Source organism: Aythya marila (genome assembly GCF_965140915.1).
Source record: "Aythya marila genome assembly, chromosome: 1".
In the NCBI taxonomy this organism is placed as follows: Eukaryota; Metazoa; Chordata; class Aves; order Anseriformes; family Anatidae; genus Aythya; species Aythya marila.
Window position 1 is genome coordinate 92,196,981 of NC_139042.1, and position 17,372 is coordinate 92,214,352.

The 17,372-nt window shown below is 47.6% G+C and overlaps 1 protein-coding gene across 3 annotated transcripts in view; it reads right to left on the reverse strand.

Moving 5' to 3' along the window:
- Positions 1 to 12,199, reverse strand: part of PDE9A (phosphodiesterase 9A) — a 41,554-nt gene extending 29,355 nt beyond the window's left edge. The window contains exons 1-3 of one of the 3 annotated variants that reach the window (XM_082769935.1): positions 12,080 to 12,198; positions 9,010 to 9,090; positions 1,232 to 1,302 (exon numbers count right to left, since the gene is read on the reverse strand). In XM_082769935.1, coding sequence (XP_082626061.1) covers positions 1,232 to 1,266 — 35 coding nt within the window. In that variant the 5' untranslated portion in view covers positions 1,267 to 1,302; positions 9,010 to 9,090; positions 12,080 to 12,198. Of the gene's footprint in view, positions 1 to 1,231; positions 1,303 to 9,009; positions 9,091 to 12,079 lie in introns of all 3 variants that reach the window. The other 2 variants (XM_082769933.1, XM_082769934.1) reach the window with 2 other exon arrangements.
- Between the last annotated feature and the right edge of the window lie 5,173 nt (positions 12,200 to 17,372).

Consider the following 17,372-nt stretch of genomic DNA (forward strand, 5'->3'; position numbering starts at 1 on the left):
CCTGCGTACTATTGACTCATCAACTAATAATTTCTGTTGAAAAGCTGTGTTTTGTGATACATTGACTAGGTGGCTATATATTGACTCACAATATACAAATCACTACCAGTCTTTAAATCATCTACTAACTCCCTTACCAAAACAAACAAAACAAATATTCTTGCTAAATACGGAGCCTTCATTTGCATCCTGTGCTAGGTGTGATATCATAGGCTCAAATGTGAAGGTCTGCGCTGGCTCCAGGAGCCTAATTAGAATGAATAGAACTGCAGAAGTCCTTTGCTGAAAATAAAAGGACAAATATGCCGTGAACGCCCTACTCATGAATGACTCTGCTGAACCAAGTTTCCTGCTTGATGGGGTGGAAGTATTTGACATCACAGGCAAATAAGAGTTATTAATGTCTTTAATGTCAAATGGAAGGAAACAGCAAGGATAAACAGCAAAGGCTGTTAATTCTCTTTAGTAACCTATGCAAATTCTGAGTCAATATGGACTATTTTATCATTCAGTCCCTAGATCTGAAGTCATACAATAAAATTGTGATTAAAGGACTGACTTATTTTTCCTGTGCTTTTTTTTTTGTTTTGTTTTTGGTGTGTGTGTGTCATAAACATGTACGTACAGAAGTAAACACCACGGCTTATTGCATGCTGCTGGGCATTTCCCTGGTGCTTCTTGAGGCCCACCTGCAGACAGCAGATGCCCTCTGGTAGGGGTGGGTTTGGGGCACGGCTGAGGGGCTGCCCTCCCTTTATTCTATAAATTGGTTCTCCTGGGTTACTCAGTTTGACTGTCCCATGCCTGGGATTAGCCTGTAGTGTACCTAAATATAAAGTTTAGCACCTGACGGCAATGCTTCTCATTGGCCCCAAGTTTTTCCATTAAAATGCAGGTTTTAAAAATGCTGTTGCTTTTCACTCAATATGGGGAATAAACCGGTGTAATTGTGAGGCACGCAGAGCCCATATGTACTCTGGGCAGGGATTCTGCACTTGGCATTATTTTTGTAGAGTAGCTCTGTTCTGTTCAAGGCGGCTAAAAACCTGCCAGGGCTTCATGCACTTTTCCAGCTGGGGCTGTCTGTGTTGCCCCAGCTTCTTCTTCCAGAAGGCTGGAACAAGAGAGAAGCCTGGAGAGCAGGTCACCAGATCATTTGGGGCCTGGCTTTAAAATGTCCCTAGAACTAATGGAGCAAAAGTGAAACGAATCTCATAAATGAGAGGCCTACCTTGGCAACCCCGTTGCGATGCAGAAGAGGTCCATAATATCTCTGGAGTTGCAGTATTTACTGAAGATCACCTTCCAAACCAAACAGCAGCAGGGAGAAAATGAAGACAGAGGAGAGAAAGGACAGTTAGCTCCCAGTGGGAGATGAACTCTATTCAGGCTTGAACTGGGCCAATTTTAAGGCTCAGCCTACCTTTCCAATTATCTGATTTGACTCGTGAGCTGGGATATTATATGCTCCCACTTTAATACCTTTGCTATTTTTCAATAAAAAAAGAAAGCTCCAGAGACCTAATTGCACTATTCAGAAGTAGAGCAGTAATGTATGAGGACTGACAGCGGAAGGTATCGCATAATGCAGTAGAGTTGCAGGATGGCAACAACCGCAAATATAATGAAGCAACAGCCTGGATTTAGGAGGAAAACAACCCAGATTTAGGGATTCCCTGGATAGTATAAAAATGCACTGCTATTTGGATTACTCCAACTTAAGCTCGCTGTAAGCAGAAGAGAGCATTTTTCTCCTCCAGTTGTGTCCAAGTCCCTGCAGCCTACCAGGCTCCGGTTGTTCCTGCTGCTAGGTCAGGGCTTGGACCTTGAAGGGGCAGCAGCAGGGCTGGGAATGCAGCATTTGTTTGACCCCATTGCCATGTAGCTCTCAGTAACACAATCCCATATCCCTGGTAGCATGGGGATGTTGCGTGATGCCCAACCCAGACCTCTGCTGCCCACACTGGCAAAGCTGTGGGATGTTCTGCCAGCAAGGAGGGCAGGCATCTGCCAATGCCTTGGTACAATGCAAGCCCTGGGAGTTCTGCAGGCAGTGCCAAGCCCTGGAGAGGCTGTGCTACAGTGAACACTGCCTCTGACACTTCCCCCTGCCCATGTCCAACCCAACGCTGCAGTCACAGTGTGGGCTTTTCTGGCTTCTTTTCTCATCCATCCCCCAATTCTCCTTACTCTCTTGTGCTGGCATGGCCAGCCTGCCCTCAAGCTCCATCTCCTAGCCCTGCTAGGAGATGCATCCACCTAGCCCTGCTGGGGTCTAGGCTGAGATTGTTATAAACATGATTTTTGGAGATGGCGATTTAAGTAAACCTATCTCGCTGTCCTTTCTCCTGAAATATTGGAGGAATCAGGACAAAAACACAAGGTCTGGCCACCCTGGCTCAGTGCTGTTGTGCATGCAATACTATGCACCAAAACCTGATGCTGGAGCAATGCTTCAGGTCTCACTTTGCATGGGTGGTTAAAAGCACCCTTATTTTTCAGCTAAGCATCATTAGCTGAATGACATCAGTGTCCTCAAGAGACGCCTGTGACTAATACAGAAGCATACACTCACCTTCCCTGTTTTCCAACCCAGATGGACTTACAGTAGGTAATATATTTACGTTACCAAAACTCAAGGCAATTAATTGCTGGGGTAGTTAATAAGCATTACTGAGGAAATGGGTGGGACTAATGCCCGGGTGTGTTCTAAAAGGCTGTTTTGCTAACTTCCTCGGTGATTGACCCTTGTTTATTAAAATACAGTGGCAACCAAAGCAATAAAACATAGCTAATCAGGTTCAGATAGCATGGAAACCCTGCTCTGAGCAGAACGCAGCATCCTGTTGGAGTGATAGCTGCTAAAATTGGCTGACAGACTACTGGGAAGCTGCTCCTGTACCAACAACTCGTATATGCTGCAGCTGAGCAGATGATGGTAATTGCAGCTGAGCACAGGGTAAAGGCTTGTGTTGTTCTGGGAGTGCTATTTCAGGTATTGAGGCTTCTTTTTCTGGAAATCAATTACTATTGACTGGGACAGATAAGAGAGGAAAAGACTAAAAAGATATATATTTAAAAAACATTAAAGGTAAGAAAGCTGCCTGACTCATGGAAAGCAGCAGGAGCTTTCAGTTCATTGAGGATGAACATTAATAATTCCATTACTCCACGCAATAGTGAAAGAGTGGGAAGAGAAACAAAGACTGTAGATATTATTTTCTAGCTTATGAGCTATCTCCATACATGCTATTTATCTTTCCATACTTGGCATTTTTATTTAGGATAACTAAAAGTGGATTTGTGAATCACCCACTGTACTTTGATACTCGTCTCAGGATGTTAATGGTTGTTCCCAGCTTCCCAGCTCTTGTGTTTCTTTTTTTTTTCCTTTTTTTTTTTTTTTCCTTTTTTTTTTTTTTTTTCTTTTCTCTTTTTTCCTAATCAAAGAGCATATGCTACTAAAGTTCTCTGCTTTTGCAACCTGCTGAGCTTTTCTAACCAACTTCCTTCTCTTCTAAAGCAAAGCAGACAGCCTCCAACGTTTCCCAGGACTATGTAATTGTTCCTGTTATTGCCTGCAGGTTTATGTTCCCAATAAAGCCAATGTCAGTTGTGCTGATGGAATACAACTGGAATGCATTTTGGAGAGACAGGAGGACAGTGCTGTGTACTATCGATGGCTGCAGCCCAGTAAAGGAATCCTATTTGCCTCAAGTCCATGTTTGTTGCAGGGACATTAGCACCATCAAGCTGATACGGTGACATTTGGCTTGTAGCCATGCTTCAGCCAGCTGGCACGCATGGCTTCTCCCATGACCAGGGAAGGTGGCTGACCTGCAGCTTTGAGGATAGCAAGTCCTATTGCCACTGAGTGGAGAAATGAGCACTTTCCACACTGCCATGAAGATGCCATTGGCTGGGCAGATGTCCTGAACCCATCGGTGTTTGGCCCAGGTCTCCATGATGACACTTTTCTGGCACCACTTGTAGGTCTGATCCAGACCCACATCAGCACTGAGGGATTTCATTGCTCTTCAAACCTCAAATGTCTCAGCGGTCTCTGACCCAGTCATCATCTTGCTTAGATCCCTGTTCCTATCCTGGGTGGCAAGCCAGGCACTGCCACAATGTGTCCCAGCACCTCACTCCATGCACAAACACCTGGTGCTGGAAGGTAGCACTGCTTTGGACAGGAGTGAGACCTTGCTATGGAGCAAACATAAGTCAAAGGCAGGAGACTGCAGCAGTTTCTTGAGCTGTGGCTAAGATCTTGCACGCACAGCACAAGACACTCAGCTGTCAGAGTCCCCTCTGAAGAAAAGGCAGAGCCAAAATCATGCAAGCAGTCTCACAGAAGTGATAAACTGCATGGGGAAGGAGAAATGAGGCTTCTGCTTCAGCTTGCAGATTGATGGCTTAAATGCCACTAAGAAAATCAGCCCCGTGTAAACCCCGTTAATCGCATCTCCCTTGGATTTGTGCCAGGAGGGAAGGAATGTGTTCCTCCAAAATGATGCAACATCTGCAAACAATTAGTTTCTCCTGTTAGAGAGTTAACATTATTTCATATTTCTGCCTTTTTTTTTTTTTTTCCTGTTAGAATAACTTCTACCATGTGCAGAAAAATTACTGGAAAACTAGTCTTCCCTGAGTGCTTAGTTGGGTCATTTTAATAACACTCCATCAAGACCAAGAAGTAGTCATTTGATTTAAGCAGGGAACTCTGTCTTCCTGCCTTGGAGAGTAATGCAAAGCAAAGGGGGGGAAAGCAGAATGAATAATAACTGAGGCTTTTTGGAGTGGAAATAAGATGTTGATGAAGCATGCAGTGACTGTGAAGTAGGACAGCGTGACTCAAGTCGGATGCCTGGTTCCTGGCCCAGAGCTCACTTCTGTGGGGCTGAAACTGTGGGGTGCTTTCTCTCCTGCAGTCCTTTCTGCATTTTTTGGAATATACTTGTATATATATATATATATATATATATATATATATTTTTTTTTTGGTCTTCCTCTGAAATAAGAGGTCATTCTGTCTTAATCCACAGTATCCACCTCTGGTGGAGGATTATAAAGCTCCTCTCAGACAGAGCAGGGATTGAGAGTCCTGCCGTCTTTCTGGCGTCCTAACTTAGAGGAGCAGTTTAGCATTAAGGACCATGATGGAGATGTTACTAAGGGACCACAGTGCGCATGCTCTGTGACCTACCAGTTTACAACTAATTGCATTATATTTTGCTTTAAGATAGGATGGGTAAAAACACAGCCTACAAATCCAATTTCTGTTCTATATTTGATCCTCAGAACAACCGATCTTCTTTGTACACTGCAAACCCCGTCCATAACGTTATCCTCTCCTGATCTGTTGTTGGTAATTGGGTTATTGGGTTTCCTTCCAAGTATTTAACCAGCTTTTTTTTTTTTTTTTTTTTACCCTAGTGAAACTCATAGATGAATAATGCAGAAATATTTTCAAAGCCAGCCTATGCTCAGTTTGCAGTCCGACTTCCTTTTGCCTGCTGTATTCAAGACTTTTTGCACTTGCTGGTGCTTTTCATTCAGCTCAGTGAGCAAGCAATGTTTGGAATCACAAATGTGACACACTTAAAATGTGGAGGTAAAGCAATCTAAAATGATAATCTTTGACTAATGAGACTGAAGGATAGTGCGTCAGAGAAGCATTTGGTAAAATTCAGTTATGTATCTATCTCTTGTGGACCAGGGAAGCTGTTACTGCTTCTGTAATAGTAGTTTTCACATGGAGGATTTCTGAATGAGGCAGGCGGCTGATGTGAAATTTTCATTGTGATTTTCCCTTTCTCTTCAGCAGTTTTTGTTGTCCATGTCAAAATGAAGTAGGATCCAGAGCTCTTAGATAACTCCCTGTAGAAATCACTGGAAGGAACTAATTTTTCTAGGCAAGTAAGCAAATAGATCTTCCTCAAAAAATAGTCCCGAGTACCTACCTTATCAGGCATGGCTCTTGACATTCAACAGAAGCCTTACCTAACACCCCACATCTAAACATCTCCCAGGCTTCTCATTCATGGAATTCAGATGCAAGTATTATAGCATGAGCCCAGCTATCTCCAAACTGTCCATTCTTTATTTCTCGCACTAATTAACAGTAGATATTTGGAAAACCACTCAATTTTTCTGAGCTCAAGTGTTAAACAGTATTAAAAATAGTTTGCCAGCTTTGCCATCTGTCTGATGCAGTAGGAGCTTTGCTAAGAGGAGAAAAGAAAATAAATGTGTGTGTGTGCACAGGCTTGTGTGGGAAAGAAAAAATGAGTGCCCTTGCTGTAGAATCCTAACAGAAATTAAAACTGCCCGAGCTCTCCAGACCCTGCCTGTGTTAGGCAGTGAGGAACAGGGCAGATTTTTTATTTTCAATGGCCAGAGTGCTGCAGCCCTGCTGGTTCACACCTACCTTTGAGCCGTGGAGCAACATTCATTTCAACACGGCACCTACATGAAACGTACCAGTGGGATTTGTCTGACGTAGCTCAAAACATCTACGTGCTGGATGTCTCATCCATGCTGCTCAGCTAGGCACCTGCTATTGCTGGTAGAGGACCACTTCCAAAGGGAAAGTCAGCCCACGCGTCTCCAAAATCCAGTCTAGGATGGGATGAATCATCCTCTGGAGATACCACCTGCCTCCCTGGTGCCTGTGGGGGAACCTACATGACTAGCTTGGAGCAGTCACCACTGACTTTTAGATGACTGTGGTTTATGTTTAAGTGGAGTGAATCCCCTTAGTTCCCTAATTATATACATTACCCTAAAAAGAGAAACAGGAGCCAGACAGAGCTGATGCATCAGGATCCTGAGGCATGTGGTTGTATGGCAAGCTGCAATTCCCATCCTTTATAACATTCCTGAACAGAAAGCTACGAGAAAGGAGATTTTTCTCTTTTTAGGAAAAAAATACAACGATATGTGGTGATTCCCCTTGGGCAATCTTGAACATCCATTGAGAAGGACAGTATGACAGAGGTGGTCTAGAGGTGGTCTCTGACACTATAAGTAAGGATCTCATCACTTTATAGAGTTGTTGGGGTTGTAGAGGAAAGAGGTTACATTAAAGAGAACCTTGTGCACCCTACTGACTCCACCAAAGGACATATTGACAGTATCCAGTCTTTCAGCAATAATGACTAGTGGCAGAATACAACCAGGAACCAGCAAGGCAGATTTGGTGATGCTGAGCGGAAAGTTTCTTAGTTTCTACAGCAGATATGGAAACATTTCAACCTTTGACGATTAACTAAAATGTTTATATTTTAGCTTCTGTTAACACAGAAAGGGCACAGAATTGCTTCTAATGGAGTACTAAATGCAATTAACCCTGTAGCACATTAATGCATTAGGCTTGAAATGTTTCATAAACTGGGTGGTAAAGATGCTTTAGGACCAAATGTCCTCACTAAATGTGAGCTAAGCTGGGCTGCTTGTCTCAAAAATACTAACAAAAATAATGCTGCCTGATGTTCCAACATGCTTGATAATGTTGGGCTGGTAGAAGTATGATATTAGTCAACAGAGTCAGGAAAAGCAGTGAGAGGTGAAAGGCCAGTCTGCAGCTGTAGAAGTTAGTCAGAAAGGTGCTAGAAACAAGGTGCTTTGTCTTGTTTGTACTACACCAAAAGAGGCTCACATAAATAACATAAGCTTCAATGGTTTGCTTGTCCAAATCCTTCAGTAACACTAGCAGGAGGGTGTTAAATTTATGCTTTGTCTTGGCTAAAGTGAGCATGGACTGCAATAGGCTACATCTGTCCACAGAAGACTTCCTGGTGGATGGACACAGAAGGATGATGGAGCTGTGCTGGAATTACAGAGCTGTGCTGGGATTGTGGCTTGGCCTCCTACGTGCTCAGAGGACGCACACTGGAGAGGAAAGACGGGAGGAAAGGGGACAGAGGTCTCAAGTATGACATTTTCTCTCAGTTTTTTAAAAGCCTGTTTTGAGGCCATTATTACTCTCTCAGATGTTTACATACTCTTTAGGTGCTGTAACGTGATGGAGTCAGACGGAACCTGCTGTTTATTTTTTGCTGCTTTGCAATGAGGTGGCCAGGCAGAGCAGCCCCAAGAGGTGTCCACGTCCCGACTGCCCGTGACTTCCTCCTCTGCACACCCTGGTGTATCACCCTAAAAACCAACGTGTATTGTGCTAAATCCTTTATCTGAACAGACACAGGACAAAGACGTGGGCAGCACAGAGCATGCTGGTCCCCTGTGCCAAGAAAGTCACGGGGATGTCTTGCAGCAATTAGGGGTGCGAAGACTCTTAATGGCCTCAAACTCATCATCATGTCACTATTTTTCTGCCGGGTTTTGTTTTTAATCTGAATCCAGTTCGGCGTGTTAAAAATAGCACGGCGAGCTTTGGAAAAATCTGTTGGGTTTGCTGGAGTCTAGGCATTTATACCACAGTGGCTGTTGCTCTAATTAAAAAGAAAAGCTCACATGACAGAAATTATTCCTATGCCCTGACATTTCAGTGCAATAACTGCAGCACCAGAACCCAATCTTCGCTTTGTTCTGCTCTTCGTGGACCTCGGGCCAAGGGGAGCAAGAGCTGTGGGTATCTCGTTGTGCTGCTTGACGGGCCAGCACAGTAGACGCTGAGAAAGGTTGGAGTCAATACATTTCCCAGAGGAAAAGAAAGCTAATTTCTCTGCTCAGCATCCAGAATGACTCAGTAAACCAGCAAAATGACTCCAAAATTCTTGATTTGCTTTCTGACGGGGAAGAAATATCACCCTGAGTGATCTCCTTGAATCTCTGACAAAAGCAGCAGTCTTTCTCATTTTTCCAGTTCATTCAGGCTCTGTAGGCTTCTGACTTTCCATCCTTGTTACAAATATGATGTTGATTAAGACACTGGAAACAGAAATCCTCTCAAGACAAGCATTTTCTCAGAAGAACGCCTTACGACTGTGTGAACAAAGCCACCACCCTGTGACATTTGAAAACAAGAGCCATGAAGCCACCCACCTGGGAATGTGGCCACTGGCTGCTTCTGCTTTCTCACCACTTTAATCTCAAAGGTCAAAACCAAATGATCCCCGGTAGTTTCTGTGTGGAAAAAATAAAAATAAAAACGAGCATGAGCTCTGTGCTGGTGGACTTTTAATTCAAAACAGACTCGACAGGATTTTTTCTTAAAAAAGAAGCCAAAGGGTTAATGACATTATGAAGGCAAATAATGCCGCAGAGATGCTGTTGGTGGCTTGCTCAAGTTTTTCAAGGCAAACCTCACTTCTCCACTGGCAGACCGGGGGGCTTGAGTGCTTGACCCCATCTAGTGGCACTCCAGGATTGAGGAGAAATCCCTGCCCACCGTGGTCTTGTGAGGTCTCCTTATCTTCTGTGAAACGAGGGCACCGTTCCCCAATCCACCGTCTTCTCCTTCAGCTGGCAGCAATCCTGGCTGTGTACAAGTGGGACACGGACGTGTTTCTCAGGTGTGTGAAGCCCTGGACATGCATGCAAAGTACAGAGGAGGGTGGGTGACCAGGCAAGTGGCTTATGAACTTCTGAACGTCTCTGGGCAAGAACATCCTTTAGAAATAGGTAAATCCAGCAGTGCTGATTTCCCCAGGTGTGCATCCACATCGTGTAGGCACTGATTAGGAGGGGCATCATGCCAAAACCCCATTTTTCAATCAGCCCCAAGAACAAATGGCCTCTTTGAAGCGGGTCTGTGCAGGGCACCGGTTCAGCACACAGCTGTAGTGCTGCTAAGCCTTTGATCTTCCTTCTCCAGCAGCCTCGGCAGGGCTGTCCCCTCCACCTCGTGCTTCAATTGTGGTTCTGCCTCCACCAGGTCAGCAGGTGGCCACTCTACAGGGGCTCTGGTCCTCTGTTCCTTGGCCAGCACAATGCTATTAGCAGGCCAAAGCCTTCTCCTGGTGGACACAGAAGCCAGACTTTTGATTGTGAGCACCCACAACGACATTCCTGCTGGAGTCATTCCCTTCCACGTGTCCATTCAACCCCAGCAAACCCTCCTCCAGCTCCAACCATCGCTGCAAACCACCAAGCCACGTCCCTTTGCCTTCCCCACTCGTGCCTCTCTGGACCCGATGACACACAAACCTACTTAGCTTAGTTCAGCTCTTGCTGCAGAGCATTTTCAGGTGCTCATCTGCAACGTGCGGGCTCCCAGGAGTGGTGGCATGCAGCCCGCGGGGCCTGGGTTGTCCCTTCATTCGCTCCAGCACAGAGGGGAAATCACATCTTCCAAAATCAGCAGCACACCCCGAGGTCACACTGGTTTAAGGTGCGGTAGAAACACAAAACTGACTATTAGTAATTGCCACCATGACTAATCGTCCCTGTAGCCTGGCCAGTCCTGGCCACAGCACAGCTCTGCCATGTCCAGCAAGCCGCTTGCAAGTTGGAGCTGAGCCCTTTCAAACTCAGCAAGCTCTGCTGTAACGAAGCTCATACCTCATTACCGGCTCAGCATTGATTTAATGAGTTCCCTTTAGAAGCCTCAAATATTGCATTCCTCAGAAGATTAAGGGCTGCTTTTTTTTTCTTTTTTTTTTTTCTTTTCTTTTTTTTTTTTTTTTTTTTCTCCAAGAGATGTTGTTACAGAGGAGGCATGAGGATCTGAGATAATGCCCTGCTTACCCCTGGGTGAACCCCATTTACTTGGTATTTTTATAGCAGGACTCCTTCCAAACATTGCACAGATGGAATTTCACATCTGACAAAAGAAACAGATAACATTTATCGAGCAAAAAAAATACTTAATGCCGCCCGAGTTTGCATTTGCTTGCTCATGCGGCTGTGCCTCTTCTACGCTTTCAGTGACAAAAGTGCTCTCCAGAGACTGGCTCTGTGAAAATGCTCTTTTAAAAACAAAAAAAAACCCACAAAAATAACTGACAAGCCAAATAAAACCAGCCAAACCCAGTAGTGATGGCAAACGGTGTGATTTACTAACACCTACAAAAGTGCTCCGTACGCTCTCAGAAGAGCAGAACTCCCCAGGGTCCCGTTCCTGACGGCCGGCTCCACGGCGGTGCTGCTGGTGGCGGGGTGTCCCCCGGGCAGTGACAGAGGGGACCGTGGGCAGTGGAGGCACGCGGGGCAGGGCACGGCTGAGCTCTGCCTCTGCCCTGTTCCTGTGGTCATTCCTACACAGGAGAGGAGGGAAGGGGAAGGGCATCTCTGCTGGTTTCTTTTTCAAAGAGAGAGGCACGGCATGGCTGGATGAAACGACAACTTGGAGCCGGAGCACAAAGGATGGGTATTCGAATTTTGCAAGTCAGAGCTTACTTGTGAGCCTCTCAGTGGTTTTCGCTCTGTTTTATAAAAGGCACTCGGTCCGTGGCCAAGGAACTGCCGTCAGAAAGAAGAAAAAGAGGACTGACTTACAAAAACACGGAGGCGTTTCCCAGCTTAAAAGCGGTGGGCTCTCTGCTCTACGGTGTGAGCTCTCCCCTTCAGCCAGAACACATTTTCCCCTGCCGTTTCCCCTGTGCTGCGAACCGTGGCTAAGCAAACAAGGCAGACTAACCGGAGTCCAAGATTTGATTAACATCCATCGACATTTTACAACCGGCTTCACAAGGGCGCTGGGGCCCCGCGGCACCGCAGCCGCACAGCAGCACCCGGCACCTGCCCGCCCTGTAACTTCCCACTAGGAAAGCACCCGTCCTACAAGCCCACTGGTGGGCAATCCCAAAACAGCTCCGTGCTCTCCAGCTGCGGTGGCCGGGCTCAAAGCCCGGGGAACACCTCTCCGCCAGCAAAACTTTGCAAACACGTCAGGAGGCTGCTCTCGGAGAGGCGTCCTGCAACGCTGCGAAACTCCTGCGTAGGCAGCGAGCGCCGGCAGCACCGGGTGCTCGCAGGCTGCCAGCAGCCCCTTCCCCTTTAAATTAAAATCTGTGTCCAAAAGCAGAAGCTGCTGGAGACCCCCCCTCCCTTTCAAAAGAGGCTTGGAGCCACGCGTCTCGCTCGCCTCGCAGAAAGAGGACACCCAGCAAGCACAGCCTGCAGCCGCCGCTGCGGCCGGAGACGCCACTTTGCGAGAAAACAGCACGAGTACCTTTTGAATTCTTCCATCAACATCCAAATAAATACACTTGGGCCGGTAAGTGGAGGAGGCAGATCCCATCTTGCTACAGCCGGGCTTTGGCTGGGCCTTTTCCCAGCGTCAAATAGAGCGGAAAACAAGGCTCAGCCCCACCAAGCCGAGCCACCGCTGCCTGGCAGTTTGGTGTCCCTGCTCCTCTGTGTCCCACTGCACTCTCATTCTGGGGAGGTCCCTCCTCTAACGTGCACGCATTTTGCTGTGTCTCCGTCTCTCTGCCACCTCCTTTTAGTCGTGCTCCCCTCCGCATCCAGCTGCCTTGGGCAGGCAGGGATGCGGCTCCAGATGCTCTCCCGAAGTGCCCTCTCCATTCCCATGGCAACAGCCCCCTTCTGCTCTCGGGCTGGGAGCTGCGGGCTCGCAGGCACACAGGCAGCGCCGAGCAGCACTCACTGATGGGGGGAAACCTCCTCCATCGTTTTTACCCCGAAACGGGAGCGGGGTTGCTAAATTTGGACCCTTTTCAGGGAGCTTCCCGCAGGCTGCCAGCGGGCTCCCAGCCCTGCCGTGCGCTGGAGATGCCCTTAGACCCCCACTGCAGCCAGGGCTGGGGCTGTCTCTGCACAAAGCCGGCAGCTTGATTTCCACAGCCCTCCTGTTACCTAGCTGGGAAGAAAAAGCAGGAGCTGTAAAAGCAGCAGCACCAGAAGCACAAAGGACACGCAAAGCCCACGCTCTCGCCCTGTGCCACCCCTGCGGCGAAGGCATGTGCTGCTGAGGGGAACGCGAAGCATCCTGGCAAGCGTGGCCCTCGTTTGAAGGTGTAGCTAAAAAAACGAGGAGGAAACGAGGGGAAAGCACTCGATGGCTGACTCTCTGAGCGGATGCCAGGTGCCATCTGCTGCGTGTTTGCACTGCTCTGCAGTGCCCGCACCTGCTGGGAGCTGAAGGAGCAGCGTCGGGTGAGGCTGGGTCACGGAGGGGAGCAGGTTTGGGGACAGCTGCTCCTCTGCCCTTGCACGGCACAGGCGGTGTGTCTGGCTGTGAGCACACAGAGTGGCCAGGACCAGCTCGTTCTGGCACCATTAGTGGTGTTTTCTGAGGCTGCTGATGGAGGAGCTCCAGGAAGATGTCCTGGTGTCCCTTGTGCCGGAGCCTGGCAGAGCTCGGCTTGTGGGAGAGGGTTCAATGGGGGCTCGGGCTGCCTTCCCTGCCCAAACTGAAGCCTGGCACCAGCCGACCCATGGGGGAGACCAGTGAGGTTCTGCAGGCTCCACAGCATGTGGCAGTCCTTTTAGAAGAGAGTCCTGTACGGCTATCCCACAGGCTACCCCACCAGCTATTTCACAGGCTGTCCCATTAATTATCCCATTTACTATCCCGTCAGCTACATCATAGGCTACCCTGCAAGCAGCCCCTCTCTATTTGGGGGTGGTCAGACAAGGTCACAAATCCACTGCAGGGTTTGATGGCACTTGCTGAGGTATCTAACAATCAGAACCTCACACCAGTAAGCATCTGCCCTTTGGTTTCTGTTTTAAAAAGAGACCAGCTTCTCCAGCCAGGAAAAAGACTGGTTCCAAAATCAAGCTGATGATCCCATTCCTGCCTCTCCATTTTCAACATTTTACAACAGCTCATCAGCTGGGCTAGATCCTGCCCTGCAGGAGAAGTGCCTTTGGGCAAGGACAAGGAGGAAAAACCTCTGGTTTTGTGCAAAGTGTAGGAGGTACCTACCTCAGTGCCCTTGGAGGGGAGTGATGGGGGTGTAAGGTTGTGTTTGGAGATGCTTCCTGAACCACTGGGATTGGGAGTGTGTGGCCAGGCCTCATGGTGCTGATGGGTGGCTGGATGATGACTCAACCATTTTAAGGAAAGTCATGTATTCTGAACTAAGAAAAAGAAGCAGACAATGAAAAAAGTCAATTTTTTTTCTTTACCTACTCCATACTTAAGCCTCTTAGCTGCCTCCTTGGCTCACTAACCTTTTATTTCCTTCATCTGCAGCGTTTCTTGCACATGTCTGCCTTGCTCCACACTCCCACAGAGCCTTGTCTTACTGCTTGGTCTCTCCACCTTGCTCCCCTCAAACTTACTGAAACACCTGGTTACCCGTGGGGTGGTGATGGCTTTCCCTTTGCTCCCTCAGCTCCTCTTTTCTCCCTATTTCATCCCATCTTCTCTCTCCTTTCCTCGGGAGTTTTGCCACTCCTGAAGGACTTTTCTCCACCACAAACATGAGGCAGGGTCAAGTCAATATAGGAATTAGTTTTGCATGGCAGTAAAGCTGCTAATGGCTAAACTGATAGTTATACCAGCGTAAGCTCCTCCATCACGTCCATGGCAGAACACAGCTGACTTTTGCACTCCAGCTTTAACTCCCTTTCATACTCCTACGGGAAGCGTAGGACTTTCTGTATACGGAAATTTTAGCTTGCTTCTTTGCACGTTTATTTTTGTTATGCACTGCCAGGTTTCCACAGGACCTGGCCTGGAAATGATCATATTTAATGCTAATCACAGAATGAATGATTGCTAATACCACGACCTTTCTATGATCTGCCTATCTGGGCCCCAAAAACCTGCATTCAGGCATTCACCATGCAGCAGCTCAGCTTCCCACCTCGCTCTTGGCTCCAGCCCCATTTCTCAGTCACCTCAGCCCATCCCCAAACCACGTTGTGCAGCCATGGGTGTCCCAGTGTCCTTGTCAAGCCCTCTTGAACATGGGCTGAAAGGGATCTGCAGCATCTCCTGGCATGGCTGGTCCAGGGGGACCGGTTGGAGACACACAGCCCAGTGGGCTGGAGAGGTGGCATTATTCACTGCGGGTGCAGTCTTGCTCCTTAATACAACAGTGCTGGCCACTGCCGTGAAAATATGGCCCATATTATGGTAAAAAGTACTGTTAAAAAATTCTGGTAGCAGTGGTTCTTGCTCGTGTCTCAAAACTCGCCAGCTCAAAGCATGGGGAAGACAAACAGGAAGCACTGTTAGGTCCCAAACTCTTACATCGTGTCCTTTTTCACAGGCCTTACAACAGCGGCACAGTTGACCCCAGGTCCTGACTTTGCTCAGGGCACTTTGCATCACCTCTCCTGGCTCCCTCTGCCTGCCAGGGCGAGCAGGGCCTCGGGCACTGCGGGCGCAGAGAGCTGTGGCTGCCTGCAGACAGATTTGACTGCATCCTCTTTGACTGCTGCAACCCAGCAGGCTCTCCTGTGTTTTTTCAGGCTCCCGTCCCTCTCTACCTTCCCTTTTCCACATCTTCCCTGAATTTCTCAGTCCCCTCCCATCTCTGTAACCCTGCTCCCTGTTCCTAGCCCTTCATCTAAAGTATTTTCATGGAGTCGCGAGTACCCAAGCGCCTTGCAATCTTGCTGTCAGCACCGCCGTATGCCATATGAGGCATGCAGTCCATGTGCGCATACACAGACCCTAGCTGACCACTAATGGTAGATGTAGCCAGCATGTTGGAGCCCTGGTGCAGAGCTTCTGGGAAAGCCCAGCTATAAAAGCTGTTTTCATAAGGTTGTGGAAGAAATTAGCAGGCCCAACTGGAACCTTCAATAGCTGATGGGGAAAAAATAAATGAAATTAACTGTGTCTGGAGTCACTTGCGAGATCATTCAGAGGGCTGGGAGCCAAGGAGTGGAAAAGTAAATTCCCTCTACTGGACAAGATTGGCTCACGCTCTTGGCAAGAAAGCCTGAGTGGGGGACCAGAGCCCGTGCTCCCAAAGAGGAGGTAAGCGACACACGGCTCTATTTAAAGAAAACTGCCTGGCATTTTACACATCGCATGAAAGCGAAGTTACCTCAGATGCATATTCTGGGAGGCAGCCATCTGAGCAGCTCGGTGCTGCTCTGCGGCTCAGTGCAAATCGTCTCATTCCATCTTTCTGACAAGCAGACCTCAGACATCCCGAAGTTTGGAGACAGCTCAAGGACTAACGAAGGGTTGCTAATGCTGGTGCCAGCCTGGCACAGCATGCCTAAGATATGCATGGGATGGGGGTCTGGGGGAAAGAGGTCTGTGTGTCTTTGGGTCTGGGTGAAAGGGATGCTTTGGGCAGAGAGCTTGGCATCACCTTGAGCAGTCGGAGAAGGACAAGCAACCACTGATACTGGTTTAGGTCTGAGTGGCCACATGAACATCTGTGGGTCAGTATAAAGGGACTTTGAACAACCCTTTGCAGCACACAAGAAATGAAACACTGTTTTAACGTGATTTTTAAAATACGTGTTTTCATAGATAGCAGGATAATACCTCACACATATAAAATTTTTCCACAATGTACATATTTGCTGATATATATCCTGTTTGCATACAGCATTCAGTGCTGTTGCCATTAAAGGGCAGAAGCCCGTTGTATTTTCTTCATACAGCAGATTAAAGGGGCTCATCTTTTAGCGTAGGAGCCTGCAAGAGAGCCATGGATACCGTGTGAAAAGGATGACAAAAGACTGTAGGCCCAGGTAGTACAGGAAGTGTCTGACCTGCTTCACCAGAGAGCTGAAGGCTGTACGAAATACGGAAACTTCTAACACTCCTGCAGTTTCTGAAACCATGTTGAGTTCAGTGACGCTGCTCCCCGGGAGCGTTACCTAGACAATCACCCATTATGTGCCTCTCCATTAGCATTGTCACCATTTCTGACAGTCACAGGTCACGGCCACAGCAAGTCAGAAGATTGGATGAGAGATCATTAGTGCCTGCTTTCAAATAACACATTTCTCATTTTTCTTTTTACTTGCCTCCTGATTTCTGAACCTGGCTGTTCATCCAGGTCATGTACGTGAGCTTTCGTCTACAACTCTGAGAGCCAGAGATGTTAGCCAAGGAACAAAATCGAACCGGGATTTTCATGCCATAATAAGGCTCCAGTTCCTGAGGAAAACAGTAAATGTCATACAATTAATGGTTCGGTCAGGAGAAAGGGCAGCACTGAAGTATTACAGAAAATGGAACGGAAGCAGCTTATGGTGAGGGTGGGTCTCTCATGAAAACTGAGGTGTTTTTTTGGTCAATATCTTTAAATACCCTTTCGCTGTCCTCCATTTGATTCTGCCCCACACAGCCTCCTCCTAACTTTTCACTGTGGTGTTCGGTCTCATGCCACACACCCTTCCTGTCCTGCACCCTCCTGCGCGCATGGGTGGTGCCAGGTGAACCCCAAGACTGATAACATTTATTTCAAGGTGTGAACATTAAAGTCCAAGATATTGCCAGAGGTAAAGAAAAGCAGCTCACAACTGCTTCCCTTCCTACCTCCCACACAAGCATGTGCAATGTCCCAGCAGCCAGA